Here is a 22,873-nt window from a genome sequence, read left to right as displayed (position 1 = left end):
CACGGAACATTATTTTACTTTTTTATTTTTTTTCCTTTTTTTTTTTTTTTTTTCCTTTTCCTTTTCTTTTTTTTTCCTTCTTCCCTCCGCCGGCCCACGACCATGGCCGGCGGAGGTCGCCGGCGTCCGGGCGAGGGCGGCCCTCGCCCTGGGCTAGCGAGGGTCGCCACTCGCCGGCGTCGGCGAGGCGGCCCTTGCTTGGGTCGGCCTCGCCCAGATCCGGCGAGGGCAACCTCGCCCTCGCCGGATCGGGGTAGGGTCGGCCCTCGCTGCGTCGAGCGAGGGCCACCCTCGCTGGGCGGGCGAGGCCGACCCTACCCGGATCCGGCGAGGGCGAGGTTGCCCTCGCCGGATCTGGCGAGGGTCACCCTCGCCGGCGTCGGCAAGGGCGGCCTTCGCCTGGGCTGGCGAGGGTCGCCCTCGCCTGCGTCGGGCGAGGGCCGACCCAAGCGAGGGTGGCCCTCGCCCGACGCCGGCGAGGGCCGACGCCGGCGACCTCCGCCGGCCATGGCTGTGGCCGGCGGAGGGAAGAAGGAAAAAAAAAAGAAAAGGAAAAGGAAAAGAAAAAAACAGAAAAAGGGCAAAAAAATAAAAAGTAAAATACTTGTTCCTGAAGCAGTCTGAATAAGAGTTTCTTGCCGGCCGTGAGCATTTGACCGGCCGGCGAACTCAGGTACCAAATTGAGACTGAATGGGCACTTTGGGTACCAAATTGAGACTAAATAGGCACTTTGGGTACCAATTTGGGACTATGTCCACTTTGGGTACCAAATTGAGACTGAATGGGCACTTTGGGTACCAAATTGAGACTGAATGGGCACTTTGGGTACCAATTTGGGACTATGTCCACTTTGGGTACCAAATTGAGAAAAAGGCCCCACTTTGGATACCAAAATGAAATTTTCCCGAGTCTGGCAACAGATTTCGCAATGGCTCTTCCTTCTTTGGTCGCAAGCTTCCTTCCCTCCTCAATTCACCATAGCCAACCCTCCTCCTCTTCCTCCTCCGCTGCGTCCTCCGGCCCTCGATTCGCGACATGCGGTTTGAAGATTGAAGATCAAGAGATTGCGAGACGTTCGGCGAATTGGACACCGAGCGTTTGGGACTATGATTTTGTGCAATCACTCGGTGTTGATTACACGGTAATGATTTTCTTCTTTTTTTCAGCACAGAAGGATAGAAATTCTCGAAGTTTATTTTTTTTGGTCGAACAGAAATTCTCTAAGTTCAAGAGCTTGATTGTGCAAATTTTAAGTTCAATGACCGCGTTGACTACAAAAATAACCTGAGTAAAGCAACCAAATGTACAATTTTTCCCTATTTTTATGTACTTTAATGGGATGAGTCCACCAATACAAAAAAGACACAACCAAAAGAAAATTCGTCCTTGGAATTAGATATATGGATGTTTACTTCTTATGTACTTCTGTATATAATTTATATACGACGTTCGAGATATGAAACATCAATTTACACATTCATCCACTGCCACTCTATCAAATACACGACCAACCCCATCAACATTCTATTGGAGACATTAATAAACCTATTAATAAACCTGGTCGAAATAGCATATTCTCAATATATAGACACGAGCTCAACCGTGCCTACTCAAATGTTTTTGCAAATAAAGTGAGAATCGAACTGTTTCCATACGGGAGGCAATATTGAAGTCTGCTTGTGTATTGACTTTGATTAAGATCTCATTTTGCTGAGCTTTTCATGTGCCTAGGAGGATATATATACGGAGCAAGTCCGAAGGTTGAAGGAAGAAGTCAAAGGTCTATTCGACCGGGAGATGAATCAGGTGGCAAAACTCGAGCTCGTTGACGGGGTTCAAAGACTGGGACTAGGATATCATTTCGAGACAGAGATCAAGAACGCTCTTGGTTCCATCCATAACAACATCGAAGATGCTCAGCTTTCAGATGATCTCTATCCCGCTTCCCTTCGATTCCGGCTACTCAGACAACATGGATACAACGTACAGCAAGGTAGTCACCAACTAGTTAACCTCTTTAAATCATGTTGATGCATCAAAATTTACCTTACCATTCCTTTTTTTGGACATATAGATGTGCTTCAAAGGTTTATGAACGAGACAGGCACGTTCAACGAATCGCTCAAAAGGGATGTGAAGGGGCTTCTTGGTCTTTATGAAGTTTCTTTCCATGGATTGGAAGGTGAAACCATACTTGATGAAGCTTGGAACTTTGCTTCTAAGCATATGAAGGATCTAAACCTCGACGAAGTTCCCACTACTTTAGCGAGCCACGTGAATCATGCATTAGATATGCCGATCCACTGGAGGCCAAACAGGTTGGAGGCTCGGTGGTTCATCGACATGTACGAGAAACAGCAAGACATGATCCCCTCTTTGCTACGATTGGCTAAATTAAACTTCAACTTAGTGCAGTCTATCCACAGGAAGGAAGTTAGCAATCTGGCAAGGTATACACAAACACTCTATATTTCATAAATGCAATCTGGCAACGAAGGAGCGCATTTTGATTGACTTAGTCATCATATGACAAATTTTTCAGGTGGTGGGTTGAACTTGGGGCCAACAAGATGACCTTCTTTAGGGACAGGCTAGTGGAAAACTATTTTTGGAGCTGTATATTAGTTTTCGACCCTCAATATACAGCTTGCAGAGAATTGAATGTGAAGATGGGTTGTATGGTGACACTTATCGATGACGTTTATGATATATATGGGACGCCGGAAGAGCTTGAGCTCTTGACAGATTTCATTGTCAGGTTTGCATAGTATCTCTACCATCATCATTTTCCCTTGCAATTATTATTGCTGAGAAAAATGACAATTTATTAGTCTATGAACGTGATGGATAGAACAGATCCTAAAAATTATATATTATGAAATAAATTCTTCATTGTGTTTTGGACATATCATCTTTTATATCAGCTTGTTTTTCTTCTATGTAATTGATTGGTTTGGGCTGATAAAGTAAAGGTATGCACTAATTTTCATTGTTATTACTAAAAAGCATATTTGAGTATTGGTAAAATTTATAATATCGTTGAAACGGTGATAACTTGTCTAGGTGGGACATCACAGACATCGATAAGCTTCCTCCAACAATAAGAGATAGTTTTATGGTCTTGTACAACACGACCAACGAAGTTGGGTATTGGATGATGAGAGAGCGAGGAATCAACCCCATCCCTTACATGCGGAAAGTGGTAATCTCGACTTGCTAAATCTTTCACCTAATAATTTATAGCCCGAAAAAGTAGGAGAAAGAACGTCCCTCTACTTGTTCATTGACACAGTTTTCGAATTTCAATCCTATAGTGGGCGGATGAATGCAAGGCGTACATGAAGGAGGTCCATTGGTACAACAAGGGCATTAAACCGACACTGAAGGAGTACATGGACGTTGCGGTGGATTCAATCGGAGGGCTGATTGTGCTGTTGGATAGCTACTTCCTAACCACAGACAAAGTGACAGAAGAGGGACTTGATTACGTGTCGAAAATCCCAGGTGTCATGCATTCTTCCGCCAAGATCTTTCGATTCAACAATGATCTCGGTACATCATCGGTAACTTACTTTGATACTTGTCCTTCCTTGTTAATCGTCTCTTAGGAAAACTGTACACTATCGGAATATTCACTGTGATGTTCCATTCTTTTTTTGTTTCTTTGATACAAATGTGAGATGAATCTGGGGACTTACGTTTGTGACCCGTCTTTTTCGTCCATGCTTAGCATGAACTGGCACGAGGAGACAACTACAAGGCCCTAGAATGCTACATGAACGAAACCGGCGCTTTGGAAGAGGCCGCGCGGGAACATATCAGGCATCTGGTGCGTGAGACCTGGAAGAGGATGAACAAAGAAGTGTTTGAGGACTACACGTTTCCCGGGTTCGGGCCTTTTCTCAGTGCTTGTTCGAACTTAGCACGAGCTTCTCAATTCTTTTATCATTATGAAGACGGATATGGCCATCCCAGTCACGAAATCAAGGACCAGATTTTGTCGGCTTTATTCGACCCTGTTCCGATCGATTACGTATGCATTATATACCAAGGTCTTGCTTTTGGAGAGAGTCTCTAGTCTTAGCTTTTCTGGTGGCTCTGTGTGTGACATCCAGAATTTTCATAATCATGTTTATGTAAAAAATTTCCGTATCCGATAATGATACCTAAATTATAAAGTTAAGTATTATTTATCTTAGAATTCGGGTGGACATTTTAAATCATAGTCGGATTGTAAATTTTGTGAAGCGCGGAGGATGATTTTTCGTGAACGTAATCGTTCTGAGTTCGACGTATTGAAAATTAAAATATATAAATGTTGATGTATATGTTAATAGTAGAGCGGTGTTAATCAATTTATCGTTGTTTTAGTTGTTGATGGGTGGTATTATTTATTTAAACTTTAGTTAATTAGTACTAATAGTTGCTTAGTTACATTAATGGCCCCAAAAAAGAAGAATACTGTTTTATTATAATTATTCACAAATATCTTGGATTAGGACACAAACACATCATGTGACATTTGAGAGTAAGTGCTTGGCCATATGCCTCTTTCGTACTCAAACTTTACCACTAATTTTAACACGTATCCTTGAGTCATCATTTTCAGTAAGCCACCCTAGTAAGCCACTTGTTTTTCTTAAATAGCATGAGAGGCTTGAGAGCCACTTGTGTTATCTTTGCATGTCAAGACTCTTTTAATCTTGATGCATAATGCTCATATGCCCTTCTAAGGATACATGCAAAGCCCTGTGTCTCTTCCAAGGTGAGACTCATACTAACTTGACACCTAAAGACTAAGTGTCATCACCATAAGGCATTAGTCATCAAATTCTTCTCCCATTTGGCCATCAACTAAGTGAGACATTGCCACATGTGATTTACATGCAACCCTCTATCTAATAATTACCCATGATCATCGTTTTAATCTTGGTAACATCAAACTCAAATGGTACCTAGCCATATCACTCTATTTTTCCATTTTCAAAAGCAAATTCTCCTTTGATCTTATCTTCCACGAGTTGGAAGCATCCGATTGTTCAAGATTTTATTCAAGAGACAAATGAAGACTCTAGATGTTAAGTTAGTTCAATCTACTTAACACTTTTAAGCTTGGTTGGTTGAGATATGTCATTTTGATGTGCTATAATACTATGAACATGGTGATTGTTGGATTCGTTTTGATGGTTTTGTACATATTTAAAAGGTGTGTGATTGGCTTTCTTAAAGTGTGGCATATTTGGTAAGTGAAAATGATGAATCTGAACATAAGTAGATTTACTTCTGAAACTGAATAGATTTTACTCTCTGAACTCTAATATAATTACTTTTAAATCCGAGTAGATATAATTTTCTGAATCTGAATATACTTACTTCTGAATCCGAGTAGATTTTACTTTCTGAATCTGATACTTACTTTTGAACCCTAGTAGATTTTACTTTCTAAATCTGAAAATACTTACTTCTGATCCAAAGTAGATTTTATTTTCTGAATCTGAATATATTTACTTCTGAATCCGAGCAGAGTTTACTTTCTGAATCTGAATATGCTTACTTTTAAACCCGAGTAGATTTTACTTTCTGAATCTGAGTATATTTATTTTATAAACCTGAGTATATTTACATTCCGAGTCTGAGTATAATTACCTTATGAACTTGAATATGTTTACTTTTTTAACCTAAGTATATCCATTTATTGAGTGTTGACACCTAATTTTATTGGCTAGGTAAGTCGTCAAAAAAATTGAAAACGAAAAATATAGACAAAAGCATAGAATAACAAAAAAAATTGAGACAATTCGACCCGGCTCGCCTGGTTTGGGCTCTAGCCCTCTCCCTTCTTTTCTTTCCTTGGCCCGTTTCTTTTATTCTATTTAAGCCCAGCTCATTTTCCTTCATAAGCCCGGCCCCTCTTTCTTCCTTTCCCCTCTCTCTCTTCTTTCCTAGCATTGGCTAAAGCGAGGACGAGTGGCTGCTCGCTCGCACAAGAGACAGGCGGCAGAGCAGGGCTACGGCCAATAGAGGGGGCGTGCTGGCTACAAGTACAAGTTCAAAGGTGGCCTTAGCCGAAAATGGATCTCGGCTGGTCCCAAGGAGAGGAGCGGTGGCAAACCGACACTGGGAGGAGGCTTGAAGAGAAGGGAGGTTCGGGGACACTCGACGTGGGGGGGGAGCTGAAGAAGGGAAAGAAAGAAGAATCCAAAGAGGGAGCGGGCTGAGAAGAGAGAATCAACGGATAGCGGAGAAGGGTTTCAGTGAAACGGTGTAGCAAAGATTCTCTAGTGTCCAGAGCAATGAGAGGCTATTTCGGATCCGTTGGACTACGTTGACACCTAAATTTTTTGCCCTAAACATCTCTTTTCGCATTAAGAATTTAATTTCTCGATATCATCAAAATTTGGTCCCTAGCAAAAATGTTCACATTAGATTTTTATATTTCACATTGTACGGCGCTCATTTGAGTGTCATAACTTTTCTTTTCTATCACTTGAGTGTCATAATTTTTCAATCGATTACTTGAGTGCTATAATTTTTTAAAAACGTGCATCACAAGTGCGATGTCACGTCGGATTTTCGGTACTTAGGTGAACCTTTTTAAAAAGTTATGAGACTCATGTCGCGACCCTCGTTAGGTGTCAACAACTTAAGTGATCAATTAAAAATTACGGCATTCAAGTAGTTGAAAAAAAGTTATGACGCTCAAATGAATGCGTACAAAAGTTATGCCACTTGTACTGTCCGTATCCCTTACTTTATCATTGTGATATCCTTAACATTTCTCTTTATTAGAGTTGCATTCACATGCATTATGTGACCTTATTATTAAAATAAGCTTCATTCGCATTTTATTATCTATTTAGAGAGAAAATTTTCCAAAAAGTCCTAAACTTATTGCCTTTTTACAAATTTACTCATAAACTTTTCAATTTTGTCAATTGAGTCCTATACCTTTTCACATTTTGCCAATTGAATTCATCTGGCCATTTTTTGTTGAAAACCACTGACGTGAATATCGGCCGTCTTACGTGTCACGTTCGGCGCTAACGTGAATAATTTTTAATAATATTTTAATATTTTTCAAATTATTCTTTTTCCTTTTTATTTTCTTCTCTTTTCCTTCTTTTCTTTTTTTCTTTTTTTCTTTTTTTCCCTTTTCTCTTCTTTTCTTTTTCTTTTCTTTGTCTTCTTTCTTTTTCCCTTTTTCCCTCTGTTGGCCACCGCTAGGCCTCGTCGATGGCCGACGAGGGTGGCCCTTGGCCTCAGCCTCAACCCCGGCCCGGGCCATGACTTTCAGTGGTGGTCGGGATCTGAAGCTCATGGCCGCCATGGCCACTCGAGCTCGAGCTTCAGCTTGCGGCCATGGTCGGGGTGTGGAGCTCACATATCTTGAGCTCAATGCCTCGCGGCCATGGATGTAAGGTGGTGGTCAAGATCTGGAGCTCCTAAAGATCATATCAATTGAGGGTTCAATCTTTAGTCCTAAACATCATATCCCAATTGAGCTCCTAAAAATCTAACACTCTACATGATGTACAATATTAAATATCACCACAAATAAGGAAACAAACTTAATTGAGGGTTCGATCTTTAGTCCTAAAGATCATATCCCAATTATCAAACGTATATACGAAACTGACTTAAAAAGGAAAATGTCTATTCGGTAACGCCTTACAAATCAAATCAAATCCAGTTATAGCCAAATAATATCAATTTAGGCAATTAAATATTCAATCAAGCATGTAAATTAGGAAACTACCTTAATTGGGCTTTCGACTTGAATGACGACCAGCGGCGAGGAGGTTTGACGGTAATGGTAAGGACGAACTTGACCGACGAGGAAGCAGCGATGGTGCGGTGGGACCGTCGAACTTAGCGAACGACCAACGAGGGATTGATGCCGGCAGCGATGGAGAAACTGCTCTGGGCGCGGCAAAGGACTTCGCTGGCACGGCAAGCTGTCGGACAGCGATGGAAAAACCTACAGGAATTCAATAAGATTGCTTGGAAATTGCTGTGGTGGCGTTAGGGACTGCGGCAAAGAAGAGCAAACAACGATGCGAGGCGACGGCAAAGCTGAACGGCGATGGCAATTGGACTGAGGACCACAAGTAGTGACGTTGGTGGGATCTAGTGCTTGCCGTGGACGGTGCAGGTGGCGCTGCGGGAGGGACGGCTTGAGGAGCAACGGGCTTCGAGAAGTCCTGCAGGATGCCGCGTGGTGGAGGTCAGGTTGTACAGCGAGGCGACGAGGCCTGCGGTCGATGGTAACGCACACGGCAAGAGGGACGACAGAGCGGTGTCGCGCGGCTTCAGACGCGGCGATAGGCGTGAGGGAGAGCTTCTTTCTCGTGTGTGTCTCTCTATAGATTGCTAGCTTCTTTCTATTGTGCCCAACCTCTATAATTTGAAGAGAAAGTACATTTATAGAGGGTGAGATTAGGTCACTCTTGTAAGAATAAGAAATGTCTTAGAGAACAAGTGATATGACCAAGATAAGAAACTAGGGTATTTCTATTTATTACTTTTCCATATTGCCAAATCTGGTGATATAAAATGCTTCACCACTGCCAATTTGACACGAGAACATAAATCTTTCCTAGCTTAGGACATCGTATTTGCATTGCGCATGCGATTTTTGACAAAAATGAAAAACGGTCCTACTCGAACCCGATCCAGAAATTTTTTGGAATCGAGAACCGACTCGATCTCTATTTCTATTCTCCCCAGAATCAGCTCAGAACTGGACCAATTGATATTTTTTACTGGGCCTCGCAATAACTAGTAGGACCTCGTCAAATTGAAGGAGGCTAATCGTGGAGGCCCATAAGCACCGAGACTTTGTTCTTCGCGACCATTCACGACTACTCCCCCATTTTTCATTTTAAAAAAAAATTTCATCCGAAACCCTCAGCTACATCTCCATTTACAAGGCCAGTCCCATTATTATCTTCTCGGTTGCAATTCGCATGAAAAAGGATGGATTGCCCAATGGGCAGTGCCCATCCCACAACGACACCGGCTTCTTCAGCCATCAAACCACAACTTTTTGACCCGATTTAAGTTCACCGGAAAAAAGAAAAAAGAAAAAGAGGCAACAACATTAGGAAAAAAAACACTACTCACGACTTCCAGAAAAGCACACTAAATGCCTTAAATTTCCGGGCGATCACTGAAGCATCACGACTTTCTTGTTTCTGAGAACCCATTATGAGAATGAAGACGTACGGCTCAACGAGCGATCACTGAAGCATCACGACTTTCTTGTTTCTGAGAACCCATTATGAGAATGAAGACGTACGGCTCAACGAGCGATCGATATTTTTTTTTTCCTTTTATTTCTCAAGGGCATTGCAAGTATCCCCCACATTCCCATAAAATAAAAAGGGCAAAATTATTCCGTAGGGATTTAGGTTGCATGTTGATGTAGGGAGTCGGGGACAAGGGGGGGATTATGAAGCCACCACCGTCTCTTTTTCTTGGGGGGATAGATGTTTAATGTTGTTGTCCTGGCGTGTACCCAAGCGGGCCTAGCTACACGCCAAATCCCCCCCGTTTTTTTGAATGGCTGTTTTCTCATGAGCGATCTCTCAAAAACTCCCCCCCAAAAAACAAACGACGGATCCAAAGTCACCGTGAATCGGAAAACTCCAAAGCGCGATGACGATTCGACCACGTAACGAAGAAGGAAAAACCAAAAGTTTCGTGCTAATCATCGACGGCCCTCCTTTCTTTGCTACGCATCGCGCGGAGTCAAGCCCGCCGCCGGGTCACGCTTCTCCCGGAACACGAGCCTCATGTGCAGGAGCAACCCCCGAGATGCAAACAATGACAACAAAAAGAAAGTTGACAATTTATGTCGGGATGTTACATTCGACGTGATTATAGGGTGTCCTTTCGTAAAGCAATATATAGTGATAATGCGCCGATCTGAGCCATACTGCTCGAATTCGAATTTCTTTCGATAAATTTGTATAACGTTATTTTGTCATGCTAGTGAATCTTCGCCTATCTAAAACATCGAGTCGGTGATGATTTGTATCTGATTAGACATCATTATACAAAAAAAAACAAGATTTGGGAACACGAGTAATGAAGATAACGAGTTGATTGGACACGGGGCAGTATTCTTTGGGAAGCAACACCCCCACGTGACTCCGGACTCTCGGCACGTGATCCTCTGCTTCCCCGGCAGCTTCCCCTCGCTCGTGCGCAACTACTACAGTTCACCACCGAGTGTTTCCAAGTGAATGCGCTCGCTCCCTCGCTCTGCCAAGTTCCCGTTCTCCTTCTCCTCCTCCACCTCTTTTGCTCTTTTTCAACGCTTCCGTACAGTCTATTTAATACGCAGATTCTCTGAGCCCGAATTTTTTTTCAAGCTGCGGAGGCATTGAGATGCGTTCGCCACTTCCGCATTAGCAGTCTCCTTTTCTCCGTCCTGCTCATTTTGCATTCACATTCCCCCGCATTCGCAATTTGCAAGGCCGATAAGGTGAAAGCATGAGGGAGAGATTAGGCGGCGGCCTCACACCTCTACAGATTCTGCTAGCGATTCTTTGTAAGTGCTCTTGTTCCTTTTTTTTTTACTGCCGTTGTCTTCATATGGCATTGCGGTTTCTTTTTTTTGGCAAATTGACGAATTGGGTTGTCTTGAATGCTTGTTTTTGGAGGACCCGAGTCTGCTAAGTTTTCTGGGTTTGCTCTGTTGTGTCAGTTCTCTGCTCTTCTGCTTATCAAGAATCTGGCTTTTTTAAATTTCTGCCGCTGGACAGCCAATTTTGGTTCCAGCTCCAGTTTTTGCCGACGCTGTTGTTTTGGTGCAATCTCTTCATAGTTTGGTGGTTTTGACCTGATATTGGAAAATATTTTAAGGTGAAAAAGCTGTTAAAACCGAAGGATAGGGAAATTAATTGGAACCTTAGCAACAAGGCGTGTGGAAGCAGAAGGTATGATAGGAGCGAATTTTCATACTTCCGAGAGGCTTTGTTGGTATATCCAATCAATCCTTTCGGATGCATAAGAAGGGTGTCATACTTGATTTGTATTGTTAGAGCTTTATGAGCAAGTTCAATGTAGAATTTCTAAAACTCGGGATGGGCGTTGATGTCCAAAGAGGACCCTGAAAAGAGAGCCGGTATCTCGTTTCCAGTCCATAATGCGGAATAAATTGGTGGCATCTTTTGCGCATGCATGCTTTTTAGCCAAGTTGTGGTGCAGAAAACATTGTTATGAATGCTAATGAAAAGCTAAATTGATGGTTTTATTGAAGTACTTTACTGATTGACCTGATTAGCTTCTTGGATCGATGGTAGCTTTTCAGTTTGGGTTTCTGTGTAGTTAACACGGGGAAGGTTTTCAAAGCCCTTTTTATTACTTGCAGGAAAATTAGAATGGGTTTATTGGTTTCATGTTGGTACATCAACTAAGCTAAGCTCAGCAGGTTGGTCTGTAATATTCCTGCTAACAGAATCATTCTCCAGTTTGTGCAAAACTTGTGATACACAAGTTATGGTGTCTGTTTTGTGCAATGTTCTCTCAGACTGTAGGAAACTCAAAATGTTGCATTAACAACTTTCTAAGATGGCTTCTGGGGTCAGCTTGGACCAAAATTTGTGATTTCTGAGTTATGTTGCATTGCTTTAGAACCCATTTACTGTTTAAAGGGGAGAACTTTAAATTTTTTAATTATATCGTACAACAAATCAATACGAGCTGGCGACTTTATGCTTATCAGCAATTTTCATGTCTTCCTTAGCATGTATGACAGGCTATCAATCATTTAGTTCCTTTGTCTCTGCAGGTTTAAAAGTCTCCTATTGCAGCTCAATTCTTGGTGATGAACACAATGCTTTAGTTTCAATAGAGAGAAGTGCTGTGACTCCAGATATCTCGCCCAGTGCAGAACCTCAACCTTTTCTCCCTAGTTTAGCTCCTTCACCATTGATGCCATTCACGAATGCCACTGTGCCGAAATTATCAGGTGCGACTCACTTGCTCAAATATCATACGAATAAAGGTTTGCCTAAGCAATGTCAGTTACGCTTGGCCAAAAGTATTCTGGATGTGCTTGGGGCAAACTACTCTGAGTTTCCTGAGTATGACTATTGTGGAAAGCTTCCCAATAATCATGCTTGTAGAGCACCCTTTTCTTTTATTTGGCTTTGACCTGAACATTGAAGCTCCTATTTGCGTCACTTCTTCTCGAATCACGTACGACAGTGGGTTTTTCATGGAGACATGACAGGATTTCGTGCAATGATGCAGGGCAACTGCATCCATGATTGCAAACTGGTGTGAACATGTGACAGCTACTCTTGGCATTGATTAAACCCCGTGTGTTCTTTCTACCAGAGTTTGAATTAGCGAGCATTTTCTTGTGTCCACACCAATTTTGGTCAATTAAGGCCTATCCCACTTGACTTTCTTGACTAGAGTAGAACTATCTTTTCGTGCAAGGCAGTGCACATGGCCTAATATTCTGTTGCTTTTGGTTTCGGTTCATCAGGACTTTGCAGCTTGAATTTTTCAGCGGCACAAAGCATCATGAGTATGACAGCAACGGACTGTTGGGCTTCATTTGCGCCATATTTAGCTAATGTGGTATGTTGTCCTCAGTTTGATGCCACGCTGGTCATTCTCATGGGGCAGTCCAGTAAAAACTCTGGGATGCTTGCTTTAAATGCAACTCATTCCAACCATTGCCTCTCAGATGTTATAACAATCCTAGAGGCTCAAGGTGCCAATGGAACTCTTCAAAGCATATGCTCTGTTTCTCCTGCGAACCTCACCGCAGCCTCTTGCCCTATCATTGATGTCAATGAGTTTGAGAGCAGCGTGGACACCTCAAGACTTCTAACTGCTTGTGAAAAAATCAATCCTGTCAAGGAGTGCTGTGACCAAACTTGCCAAAACGCAATTTTAGATGTGGCCCAAAAACTATCCTTGAATGGCATGTCGAGTTCGGATGGGATTCCTATCTCAGCTGAGCACTCAAATAGCGTTGATGATTGTAAGAATATTGTCCTGCGATGGTTGGCAAGTAAACTGGATCCCTCCTCCGCTAACAGTGTCCTTAGAGGCCTCTCTAATTGCAATACAAACAAAGGTAAGCATGTATCAGAAAACATAGGTACACATGCATATGGTTGATCACTTTTTTGGAATCACATTCTGTTAGGTACTGCTCGTCATTGAGAGCTTTCAAAAAATTCCTGGAACTATCTTAGTCCCTATTTTTAATATTCTTGGGTGTTCTTTATCTGATGCAGTTTGTCCTCTGAAATTCCCAAACATAACGACTCTTTCCAAAGAATGTGAGGGACTCATAAATAACCAAACAGATTGCTGTGAAGCAATGGAGAGCTATGTTTCGCACTTACAGGAGCAGAGCTTCCTAACCAACTTGCAAGCATTGAATTGTGCTGTGTATCTTGGAATGAAATTGCAGCAAGCCAATGTCTCAAAGAATCTCTATAATCTTTGTCAGATAAACCTCAAGGATTTCTCTCTTCAAGGTCAGCAAATCCTTTTGCTCTCCATTTTCTTCCCTTCTTGTGGCTAAGCGAGCAATTTACTGTCTGCTTCAGTCTTGTAAAGAACTGATACTGACCAAGGTCTTTCTTGTGCTTCATCCTCTATGATGGGCGTTTCTGGACGGGATGCTTAAGCTTTATCGCAAGGTAACATCCTAATCTTAGTATTTTACTAAGATTATGCAGTGGCTTATTTTTTCTTATAAGTGACAAATTTCAATCTCAAGTGTAATGTCTGATTCTTGCTTAATTCTCTGGTGAAGCATCACGGGATAGAAAGGGTTGCAAGGTTTCTGATTTTACAATTAAATCTCTATTTCGAAGCATGAAGTAGAAAGGTTGAGCTCGTATTTCTTCTGAAAATCGTAATGATTTTTAGGCTCATATTTACTCATCTATTACCCAGTACGCAACACGGCCTTTGAGAATAAAACAATCCAAATGGATACAAATTGTGCTATCTCTAATTTCATGTGAGATCCCGATTCAAGATATTCAGTGCTATTCAACAACAACCTTGCCTTAGCAGGCTAAACTCACTAGTTTCAAAGCATTCACATAAGTACCATATGAACTTATTGGACTCTGTTGTTGCTGTATATTTCTTCCTGAGAAATTAAAAACTCCGTTGTTTTTTTCCAGAATCTGGCTGTCTTCTACCAAGCCAACCTTCAGATGCGACATTTGACCAAATGTCAGGAATAAGCTTCATGTGTGATCTCAACGACAACATTGCAGCTCCGTGGCCGTCCTCCACTTCTATTGTACCTTTGCCTTCTTGCAACAAAAGTACATCTCAACTATCTGTCTTTCTCTCGTATGTCGGTTTGCGCCTTTGCTACTTTGGTTTCAGCACGTTTGTTCCCGACACGTTTGCTCTTTCTTGGCATTGCAGCTAGCAAAATTCCGGCTCTTCCCAAAGCATCATCTGCGCACTGTGGTAAGGAAATTTTGCACCCATTTCTAACCGAATATTGCACTGTCATTACTTTTTTATTGTGTCTTCTTGAACAGTAACTACTCATTTTCCCTAGTTCAACACATGTTAAAGTCTCTTCGAGCGCATGTAATTGCTTACCGGTGAATTTTTGCGTATTAAGGTCACTATAGTGATCCAAATTTGGCACTTTTGATTGGCATCTCAACCGGCGTGAGTGCCCGAGTGGTCTGAACGCAGGATACATTTGAGAAGGTCACTGCTTGCTGAATCAAGCCCCTTTCTTATTTTCATTTAAATTAAATAAAGAAATTTGATTACAAAGCCTAAGATGCATATTCGGAAATTATTGAGTCAGTTGGCCCCAGGGTTTGGAATGGATGCAAGGTGCATAGATTGATGTGAGACTGTTTCGACTTAATTGGTAGAACTTCACAACAACAGTGTTCTCTTTCTTTAACAAAATTCCATCACCAGTAAGATCTTCATCAGCGGCGTCTTTGCATTGCAAATATGTGGTGCCCTTCATGTTAAGGGCGATTTCTTCGTTATAGCATTCAGTCTCAAGTACTAAGATTTTCGTGATGCATTTGACGTGCAGGCGCTTGCATCGAAAAATTACTGGTGATGCTGCTATTCGCAACCTCGCTGTTTCTCAAGATGCCTCCTTGAACTTGTTGCCACCACTTTGATTTTCCTAGCCGCCATTCGAGCTCTTCCGTAGATAGGAGTTTATTCTCATCTTATATGTCCCTCCGAAGTTGGAGGACGAAGAAATCATACTTAGAAACGACTGTGCAAGACAGGGAAATGTATCGGCAAGCCCAATGCTTGACATCTTCATTCTTTACCAGGCAACCTCTGTAACTTTAATAGCATTTAGGAAAAAGGGCATGAGGGAGCACAATTCTTCTGGCTCCACACAATAAATGCTGTAACAAGAAACTCATATACAAGTGAAAAAGATGCTGTAATTCTCCTCTTTACATCGATTTACTTTCTGTTTTTCATGGAGTGTTGAACTACTAAGATGATACCTGCTAACTATTGTGGACCGTTCTTACCCACCCACTGCAGCTACTCTAGTCAATGTGCAGGATCATTCTAAGTTTTCAAGTTTCACTATTTGTCAACCACCAACTACCCATTTCGAGTTTGTAATGTATTAACTGTAAAATTTTGTGAATCACAACTGTACGTTTGAGTTATTAAATGAAAGCTTGATTTAATATTTAAAATTTTTAACTCTTAGAAAAGTCAATCATAATATATGGCTTTAACAAAATAATTAGCCAATGTGTTCTTTTAAATGAAAAGTCAGTGGTTTCGAGAATTTCAAAGATGATTGCCGTCGTCCCGTCCTAAATTTTTAGTTCAAATCAATTTCTTTCAACGTCATTTAGATTCCTCCTTTCAAAACAATTCTTATTCAGTGATAATTTTAGGTGTATGAAAATATTTTTCATTATTGTCTCACCCATACATGTGGGGCTGTATGCTTTTTTCTGTTGATGGCTCTCAAAGCCAATTTTTCCTTTCTAATTTCAAGAGATTAAAAAAGGAAAAAAAAGAAGAAGGGGAAACTTCAATTTGGACTCTACTTCATTATGAACCATTATTAGCAAAGCATCGCTGCTTTGTGCTTTAGCTGACGCCACCTTCTACGCACCAATTGGTCAAAGTCAAAGTCAACTTGGAGAGCACACATGCGGAATCAAAATTGGCAAGGCAACAAATCAAAGCTTCGGTAGTTCGCGCATGAAGCAAATTTGGACATTGATGTTGATTATTCTTAGGCTTACTTCTCCTAATTGGTTCCGGGCATCTTAACGGAAGGGAAATTGTTCAGTACCCGATAAAAAGCAAATCGTTAGAATACTCAAACCATTATACAACGTCTTCATCGAACAATTTGACTTTTTAGAACAGCTAGCGGCACTCCCACAAGAAATCTTTCGCGGTATCAAAGCAAGAAGAACGAGTTCAAATCTTGCTAGGCCCGTTCAATCTTGAACTGAAGTTTAGCCTACACGGGAAGGAGGATATCGGAATATTTCAAATATTGAATCATATCTTCATCTAACTTTTTAGCAACTTTTTTTAGGACAGTCAGTAAGGTCCCTCAGCACCAAATCTTTCGCCAACCATCAACATTGTGGAAGTTCCACGTTGAGAGATACATGGTATGCCAACTCTACCTATCAATTAGGGGTGAGCATGATTCTAGGTTCTACCTTGGACCCTAAGAACTTGACCGGTGGGAACATGTAGGTTCCAAGGTATGTAGGGTAGGTTCCAGGTTCCAAAAATTAGGGAACTTATTTCGACAGGTAGATTCCAGGTTTTAGGTAGGTGGAACCTGAAACCTGAAACCTAAGCAAGTTTTTTGTGTTTTTTCTTGGTCTATATCTTCATGTGATCCTGTGGTGTTTCATGGCGTTAAATAATGAGTGTATAATCTGGAACTACTAGTCTAAGTTTTCGTTTTATGACTTGTTAATGTTTCATATTTTTCATGTGTCTAAATATAAGTTGTAGTCCATGGGTCAAAGTAACAAGTGGTGGTCATTAAAGATGATGATTCATTATAATTGTCTAATTAATAATATAAGAGGAACCTAGGTAGACCCTGTAACCAACTTGGAACCTATGATAGAGTAGATTCTAAATTCCAAAAAATGAGGAACTTATTTCCGTGAGTAGGTTCCAGGTGGAACCTCTATGGAACATGGAACCGCTCACCCCTAGTATCGATTTACGCAATAATTTCTCATTTTAATTGTATTTATTTGAACTGTAATACCAGGAAAACGAGTCTTTTGTATTTTCTTTGGTGAATGACAAGATTGTTCAATATTGTTGTGTTCATTTTCGTTTTGTTTAACTAAAAATGAAATAAATAAAAAAATAACCTGTTAGACCCTGGAACCTATCTTGGAACCAGTGACAGGGTAGGTTTCAGGTTCCAAGTTCCAATGGGTAGGTTCCAGGTTCCAAAAAATAATGAACTTGTATCCGAGGGTAGGTTCTAAGTTCTAGGTGAAACCTATAAGGAACTTGAAACTGCTCAGCCCTACAGTATCAATCAAAGGTGGTCGTTATCGAAATATTTTCCGACGGTTCGGATGTTCTGTGCAGTGAAATGAAAAAGAAAAAGGATGGCAAGGTCACGTTCTGAATCGAATTTGATTAGACATTTCAGCTCAAAAAGAAGAAACATTTGTGAAATTGAGACACTGCTAAAGCGTAACTCGTCATCGACTCTATAAATGCAAGTGACATTAGCAACTCCCGTTTGCAAAAGTGACGTATTGGCTGACAGCTGATGTGGTAATTAACGTGCAGCCTCGACTAAATTAATGCAACTCCCTCTGTTTCGATTTCTTTCTCGATTATCAAACTCATCACGACATCTGATTCTATAAAACCCCACCGTCGACTCTCACACGTTCTTTGCCAATTCACTCGATAGTCCTCTCCTCCTCTCCACGGCCGCCGCTGCCACCACGTCTCACTGCCGCCACATCGCCGCCGCACGACTCCCCGCGCCAAAGATGGGTTCTTTGCAAGCCGGCGACACGAACTACAGCCCTCTGCCGGAATCCACCCTAGTCCCACCACCTCCATCTCCCCAACCCCACGGACGTCGTCCCGATGACCACGAGACGAGCAGCCATCTTGAATCCGTGCTCTCCGACCCAACCCTGGCTGTCTGGGACAGAATCAGGGCTGCCTCATGGATCGAGCTGAAGCTGCTCTTCCACCTGGCGGCCCCTGCCGTCGTCGTCTACATGATCAACTACATCATGTCCATGTCCACCCAGATATTCTCTGGCCACCTTGGCAACCTCGAGCTCGCTGCGGCGTCCCTCGGCAACACCGGCATCCAAGTCTTCGCCTATGGCCTCATGGTAGGATCACACCACGATCTTGATTTTATTCACGTTACTTCTTTGATATCACGAAATCACTGTGAACCAATTTAAAACTTTAAACAGTTGATCATTTCACACGTTAATCTCTGACATAAAGCTCGATATTCGCGTGAATTTCATCTATAGTTCTGTTGATAACTAATCATCTAACATTTTCTACGTCCAAATTCTTGAACAAAAAAAAAATATATCAGCTGGGCATGGGGAGTGCGGTGGAGACGCTGTGCGGGCAAGCGTACGGAGCTCACAAGTACGAAATGCTCGGCGTGTACCTCCAGCGGGCCACCGTCTTGCTGACAGCGACCGGCTTCTTCCTTACACTGATCTACGCCTTCTCTAAGCCCATCCTGCTATTCCTCGGCGAGCCCCGGGAGATCGCCTCAGCGGCGGCGGTGTTCGTCTACGGCCTCATCCCGCAGATCTTCGCGTACGCCCTCAACTTCCCCATCCAGAAGTTCCTCCAGGCGCAGAACATTGTCGCCCCGAGTGCCTATATCTCAGCCACCACACTGGTGCTGCACCTGGCGCTGAGCTGGCTCGCGGTGTACAGGGCGGGGCTCGGGCTGCTGGGGGCGTCGCTGGTGCTGAGCCTGTCGTGGTGGGTGATCGTTGTGGCTCAGCTGGTGTACATCGTGAGGAGCGAGAGGTGCAGGGAGACGTGGACTGGGCTCAGCGTACAGGCCTTCTCTGGGCTGCTCGGGTTCTTCAAGCTGTCCGCCGCGTCGGCGGTGATGCTGTGCCTGGAGACGTGGTATTTCCAGATACTCGTGTTGCTGGCTGGGTTGCTAGAGAACGCTGAGTTGGCGCTGGACTCTCTCTCTATATGGTAAGCCAAAAACAACATTCTCTCTTTATTAATCTATTTAGACAGATTGAAGGTCTCTGCATTTGACTCTTTTCTAGCCCAAAAAAGAAGAATATCCGCATGCTTAACATGGTAAAAAAAATCTTAGCTTGTTTCACTATGTACAGTGCTGAATGTACAGTAAGATTTCCTATATTATGTGCATGTGATGATCCCCATTTAGAAATTATGTGCATGACCCGAACGATCCGGCGAGGTGAATTAGAACTAAGAAGCTATCGAATTGAATTCTGAAGGTGCGAGACAAGGTTAAGTATAGTGAAAAAAAAAATTGACAGTCAAAAGTGTTTTGTGGCTGGTTATAGTTAAATGGATACCCTTCATTTGAGGCAGCCATTGCTTTTAATGTTTCATGGCAAAGCCTGCAAGATACAGATGAGCATATGAACAAAAAGTTGTTTCTGTATGTGTTTATCAAAACGAGAACGTGTCGCCATTAGAAGTCACTCGTGAAAGGTGCCATGGAGAGAGCTTTTGGTTTGCCTTAGAAAGTAGAGACAAGAAAGCTGGCCAGTTTCTTTGAAAATGATGTCATCTCGGTTGGAGTGGTGCGGATCTTGTGAAGCTCGGATGGAACGTTGCTATGCGTTGAAATGAGCATTTTTCGTCGCTATTACTCAATGGCTGTGGAGTTCCATGCAAATCCGGACAAAGCAAGCCATTCGCACGCCCTGGTTTTCACAGATTCGAGCCACGAAAACGTTTTCCTGCGAGTACTTCAATTAGGTCGAGTGGGTGTATCGAAACCGATACGCGAAAGATCGTCAAAAGAAGAATTGCATCGTGATTGAGGGGTTAGGAACATTGAACTACTCTCTCCATGCAACTTCTGATGTAATCATCTCCTTGTAATACGATTGACGCTTGGTTTTTCCCATTTAGACTGATCCTAGGTAGAAGGCGTTAGTCATTCATGTGACGATTTCTTGTCTTCATCTTCATTCTGATATCTTGTTTCACATGGGATAGCCGCCTGTCTATTGCTACAGACGACAACGTCGACGACAGAAGCCAGGTTGGTTTAGCAATGGCGGCTTGAAAAATTGCTTGCGAGGACACAGAGGCTTGAGAATTATTATTAGTTTGGAAGTGATTAAGCACATGATTATGAACTCCTTTGACTTTGGCAAATTGCAGTATGACTATATCCGGGTGGGTGTTCATGATCTCAGTTGGGCTGAATGCTGCTGCCAGGTTAGTCCCTTTGTACTTCCTGAATTCTCTCATGCATATATTGATTTCGATGTTCAAATCGTATTATTCTTTCATTTTTTGTTGTCTTGTCCACTTACATTGTGTTGTTCTTACTTGATAGATGCTGTATGCAAGTTCGATTGAAGAGCCCTAACATATGTTGCGTTTGATCTTATGTTTGTCAAAACAGCGTGAGGGTGAGCAACGAGCTCGGAGCCGGGAACCCGAGGTCGGCGGCATTTTCGGTGGCAATAGTGACGATAATCTCCTTCGTCATCTCCGTGATCGCGGCGGTGGCGGTGCTTGCGCTCTGTGGCGTCATCAGCTACGCCTTCACGGAGGGAGCTGCTGTGGCGGCCGCCGTCTCTGATCTGTGCCCGCTTCTTGCCCTCACCCTACTCTTGAATGGCATTCAACCCGTGTTGTCTGGTAAGAGGATTGTTCAAGTAGCTAATGGCTAGATTAGCACCATTTTTTTTCTGTACACCGCTCTTTCGAATAGACCGTGAATATTTTCTGAAGAAGTAATATTCAACGTCTCTCCGCTAACCTGCCAAAAACTACTCTATATGTGTCTTTTCTTTTTGGTACATCATGTGATAATATTAATCTACCATCTAAGTCCCGATTACATATAAATTGGCGAAGGTGTGGCGGTCGGGTGCGGATGGCAGGCGTCCGTGGCTTACATTAACATCGGATGCTACTACGTGGTCGGTGTCCCGTTGGGCTCGCTTTTGGGGTTTTACTTCAGGCTCGGCGCAAAGGTAAGTCATAACCAGCTCAAACTCTGTGAACCTTTCTTGTCTTTGTAAAGGACCGCCGCAACCATTAAGATATGGAAATGTAAGCGGGGCGAACCGTCATGGTGATGGCAGGGGATATGGGGCGGCATGCTTGCCGGCACAATCATGCAGACCCTAATCTTGATGTGGATCACATTCCGAACGGATTGGAACAAGGAGGTATGCGACCGTATTCACTAAACAGATAATATCAACACAATTTCATACGCATTCCTGCCGAGTTGACTGCGCGATGAAGAAGGCGTTAGACCATATGGTTTTCCGACATGGCTAATCTGGGTGTGTCTTTGCAGGTGGAGGAAGCAGTGAAGAGGTTGGATCAGTGGCAGGACAAGAAGGAACCCTTATTGAAGGAGTAATCGATTAGGGCAAACTTATGTTCTGGTGAAGCACTTTGAATTGAGCTGGGCAGATTGTTATAGGTGTTCGACAAGGCTACAGCTCAGAAAAGATTTCCTCCTTGATTATTTTCCTGTGTTAGATATATAGATATATTTGTGAGATTTTGTTTTGATTTTGATTTGACGTAATTGATATTTTGTTATTTGTTACTTTAGATAGTTAACATTTAAAGCCTATAAATAGGCACATGTACCTTTCATTATCGATGTACAAAAATATTATTAAACACAATATACAGGAGCAATTATGGCTGCCTTTAGCCGCATTCTTGTTACCTTAAGATATTAATTTCTTGAGATTTTACATGGTATCAAAGCTATCAATTGCGAAAGCATCATAGCCATAAGTTCCGATCTAAGTTACTCAATAGAATTGAGTCCGGCGACTCCCGCTACTGTTAGCATCTCAATGCCGTCCAGTTCAACAATCTTGTCTCTCACCAGCCCCATCATTCCGTCATCCGAAAATTTCATGGGGTCATCCGGTTGTCCAAATCTTGGGGTGAAATTCACTGGGGACAACTATGTGGCGTGGAAAGCTCGAATCCTCCCCTTCCTTCGAGCAAATAAACTAATTTCGATCGTCGATGGAACGCTGCCATGTCCTCCACAACAGATTACTAAAACCAATACAGATGGTTCTTCCAATATTGTGCCCAATCCCGAATACGATAACTGGTATACGCGGGACCAGATTGCTCTAGGATGGATCTTAAGCACGACAGCTGATTCAATTGTGGGTCAGTTATCTAATCTGAGCACCTCTCATGCCGTATGGAATTTCTTCTCTGTATCTTTCGCTGCCCAAAACAGTGCGTGAGCTACCTAATTGTGGCTGCAACTTCAGACGATGCGGAAAGGTAATCAAACCGTGACCGAATTTCTGCAACATGCTACTTTTATATCTGATCAATTGGCCTCCATTGGTGAGATCATCTCACCACAAGAGTACCGAATGCATATCTTTCGAGGCCTAGGAGCTGAGTTTCAAAGCTTAGCTGTTGCAATTTCGGTTCACACTCAGCATGAACAAATAACCAGGGAGTCTTTTCACGGCCTTCTCTTGGCTCATGAAGCAATGTTGGAGCTCTAGGAACCACAAACCACCCAACCAGCTGCCTTCGTCGCGCACAACACCAGCTTGGGCCAAAATTCCCATTCACAGCGTGGCTGCGCTTCCAATTTCAATAGCCCCAACTCAAATA

At 42.5% G+C, this 22,873-nt stretch overlaps 3 protein-coding genes across 4 annotated transcripts; all 3 read left to right on the top strand.

The window, feature by feature from the left end:
* The first annotated feature begins 1,732 nt into the window (after positions 1-1,732).
* LOC115682395 (beta-bisabolene synthase-like) lies at positions 1,733-4,358 on the top strand. The gene is made up of 6 exons (XM_056321506.1): positions 1,733-1,994; positions 2,076-2,451; positions 2,544-2,759; positions 3,065-3,203; positions 3,316-3,564; positions 3,732-4,358. The coding sequence occupies exons 1-6, from the start codon at positions 1,799-1,801 to the stop codon at positions 4,077-4,079; spliced, it is 1,524 nt and encodes a 507-aa protein (XP_056177481.1). The 5' UTR covers positions 1,733-1,798; the 3' UTR covers positions 4,080-4,358.
* A 5,846-nt stretch (positions 4,359-10,204) lies between these two features.
* LOC115682397 (uncharacterized GPI-anchored protein At1g61900-like) lies at positions 10,205-15,477 on the top strand. Of its 2 annotated transcripts, XM_056321466.1 has the most exons (9): positions 10,205-10,556; positions 11,379-11,438; positions 11,799-11,978; positions 12,504-13,103; positions 13,267-13,512; positions 13,666-13,677; positions 14,173-14,319; positions 14,426-14,470; positions 15,069-15,477. In XM_056321466.1, the coding sequence occupies exons 3-9, from the start codon at positions 11,942-11,944 to the stop codon at positions 15,137-15,139; spliced, it is 1,158 nt and encodes a 385-aa protein (XP_056177441.1). In that variant the 5' UTR covers positions 10,205-10,556; positions 11,379-11,438; positions 11,799-11,941; the 3' UTR covers positions 15,140-15,477. The 2 variants fall into 2 exon arrangements, with proteins under 2 accessions (XP_056177441.1, XP_030462471.1); XM_030606611.2 differs by lacking the exon at positions 11,379-11,438.
* A 2,435-nt stretch (positions 15,478-17,912) lies between these two features.
* Positions 17,913-21,993, top strand: LOC115682273 (protein DETOXIFICATION 40-like). Its single transcript, XM_030606442.2, has 7 exons — positions 17,913-18,378; positions 18,597-19,228; positions 20,405-20,461; positions 20,652-20,890; positions 21,110-21,228; positions 21,340-21,426; positions 21,561-21,993. Exons 1-7 carry the CDS (start codon positions 18,022-18,024, stop codon positions 21,624-21,626), a joined length of 1,557 nt encoding a protein of 518 aa, XP_030462302.1. The 5' UTR covers positions 17,913-18,021; the 3' UTR covers positions 21,627-21,993.
* Positions 21,994-22,873: the final 880 nt, after the last annotated feature.

Source organism: Syzygium oleosum, unplaced genomic scaffold (assembly GCF_021117445.2).
Source record: "Syzygium oleosum isolate NSW1041296 unplaced genomic scaffold, Sole_v2.1 Sole_v2.23, whole genome shotgun sequence".
Classification (NCBI taxonomy): domain Eukaryota; kingdom Viridiplantae; phylum Streptophyta; class Magnoliopsida; order Myrtales; family Myrtaceae; genus Syzygium; species Syzygium oleosum.
The sequence above is the reverse complement of the archived record's forward strand: the minus strand, read 5'-3'. Positions and strand labels throughout refer to the sequence as shown.

Coding starts and splice junctions, on each gene's coding strand:
- LOC115682273 (XM_030606442.2), top strand. CDS start 18,022: ATGGGTTCTTTGCAAGCCGGCGACACGAACTACAGCCCTCTGCCGGAA. Junction 18,379..18,596: donor TCTTCGCCTATGGCCTCATG/GTAGGATCACAC, acceptor AAAATATATCAG/CTGGGCATGGGGAGTGCGGT. Junction 21,229..21,339: donor ACTTCAGGCTCGGCGCAAAG/GTAAGTCATAAC, acceptor TGGTGATGGCAG/GGGATATGGGGCGGCATGCT.
- LOC115682397 (XM_030606611.2), top strand. CDS start 10,499: ATGAGGGAGAGATTAGGCGGCGGCCTCACACCTCTACAGATTCTGCTA. Junction 11,979..12,503: donor CACTGTGCCGAAATTATCAG/GTGCGACTCACT, acceptor TCGGTTCATCAG/GACTTTGCAGCTTGAATTTT. Junction 14,471..15,068: donor AGCATCATCTGCGCACTGTG/GTAAGGAAATTT, acceptor TTTGACGTGCAG/GCGCTTGCATCGAAAAATTA.
- LOC115682395 (XM_056321506.1), top strand. CDS start 1,799: ATGAATCAGGTGGCAAAACTCGAGCTCGTTGACGGGGTTCAAAGACTG. Junction 2,452..2,543: donor GAAGTTAGCAATCTGGCAAG/GTATACACAAAC, acceptor CAAATTTTTCAG/GTGGTGGGTTGAACTTGGGG. Junction 2,760..3,064: donor TTGACAGATTTCATTGTCAG/GTTTGCATAGTA, acceptor TAACTTGTCTAG/GTGGGACATCACAGACATCG.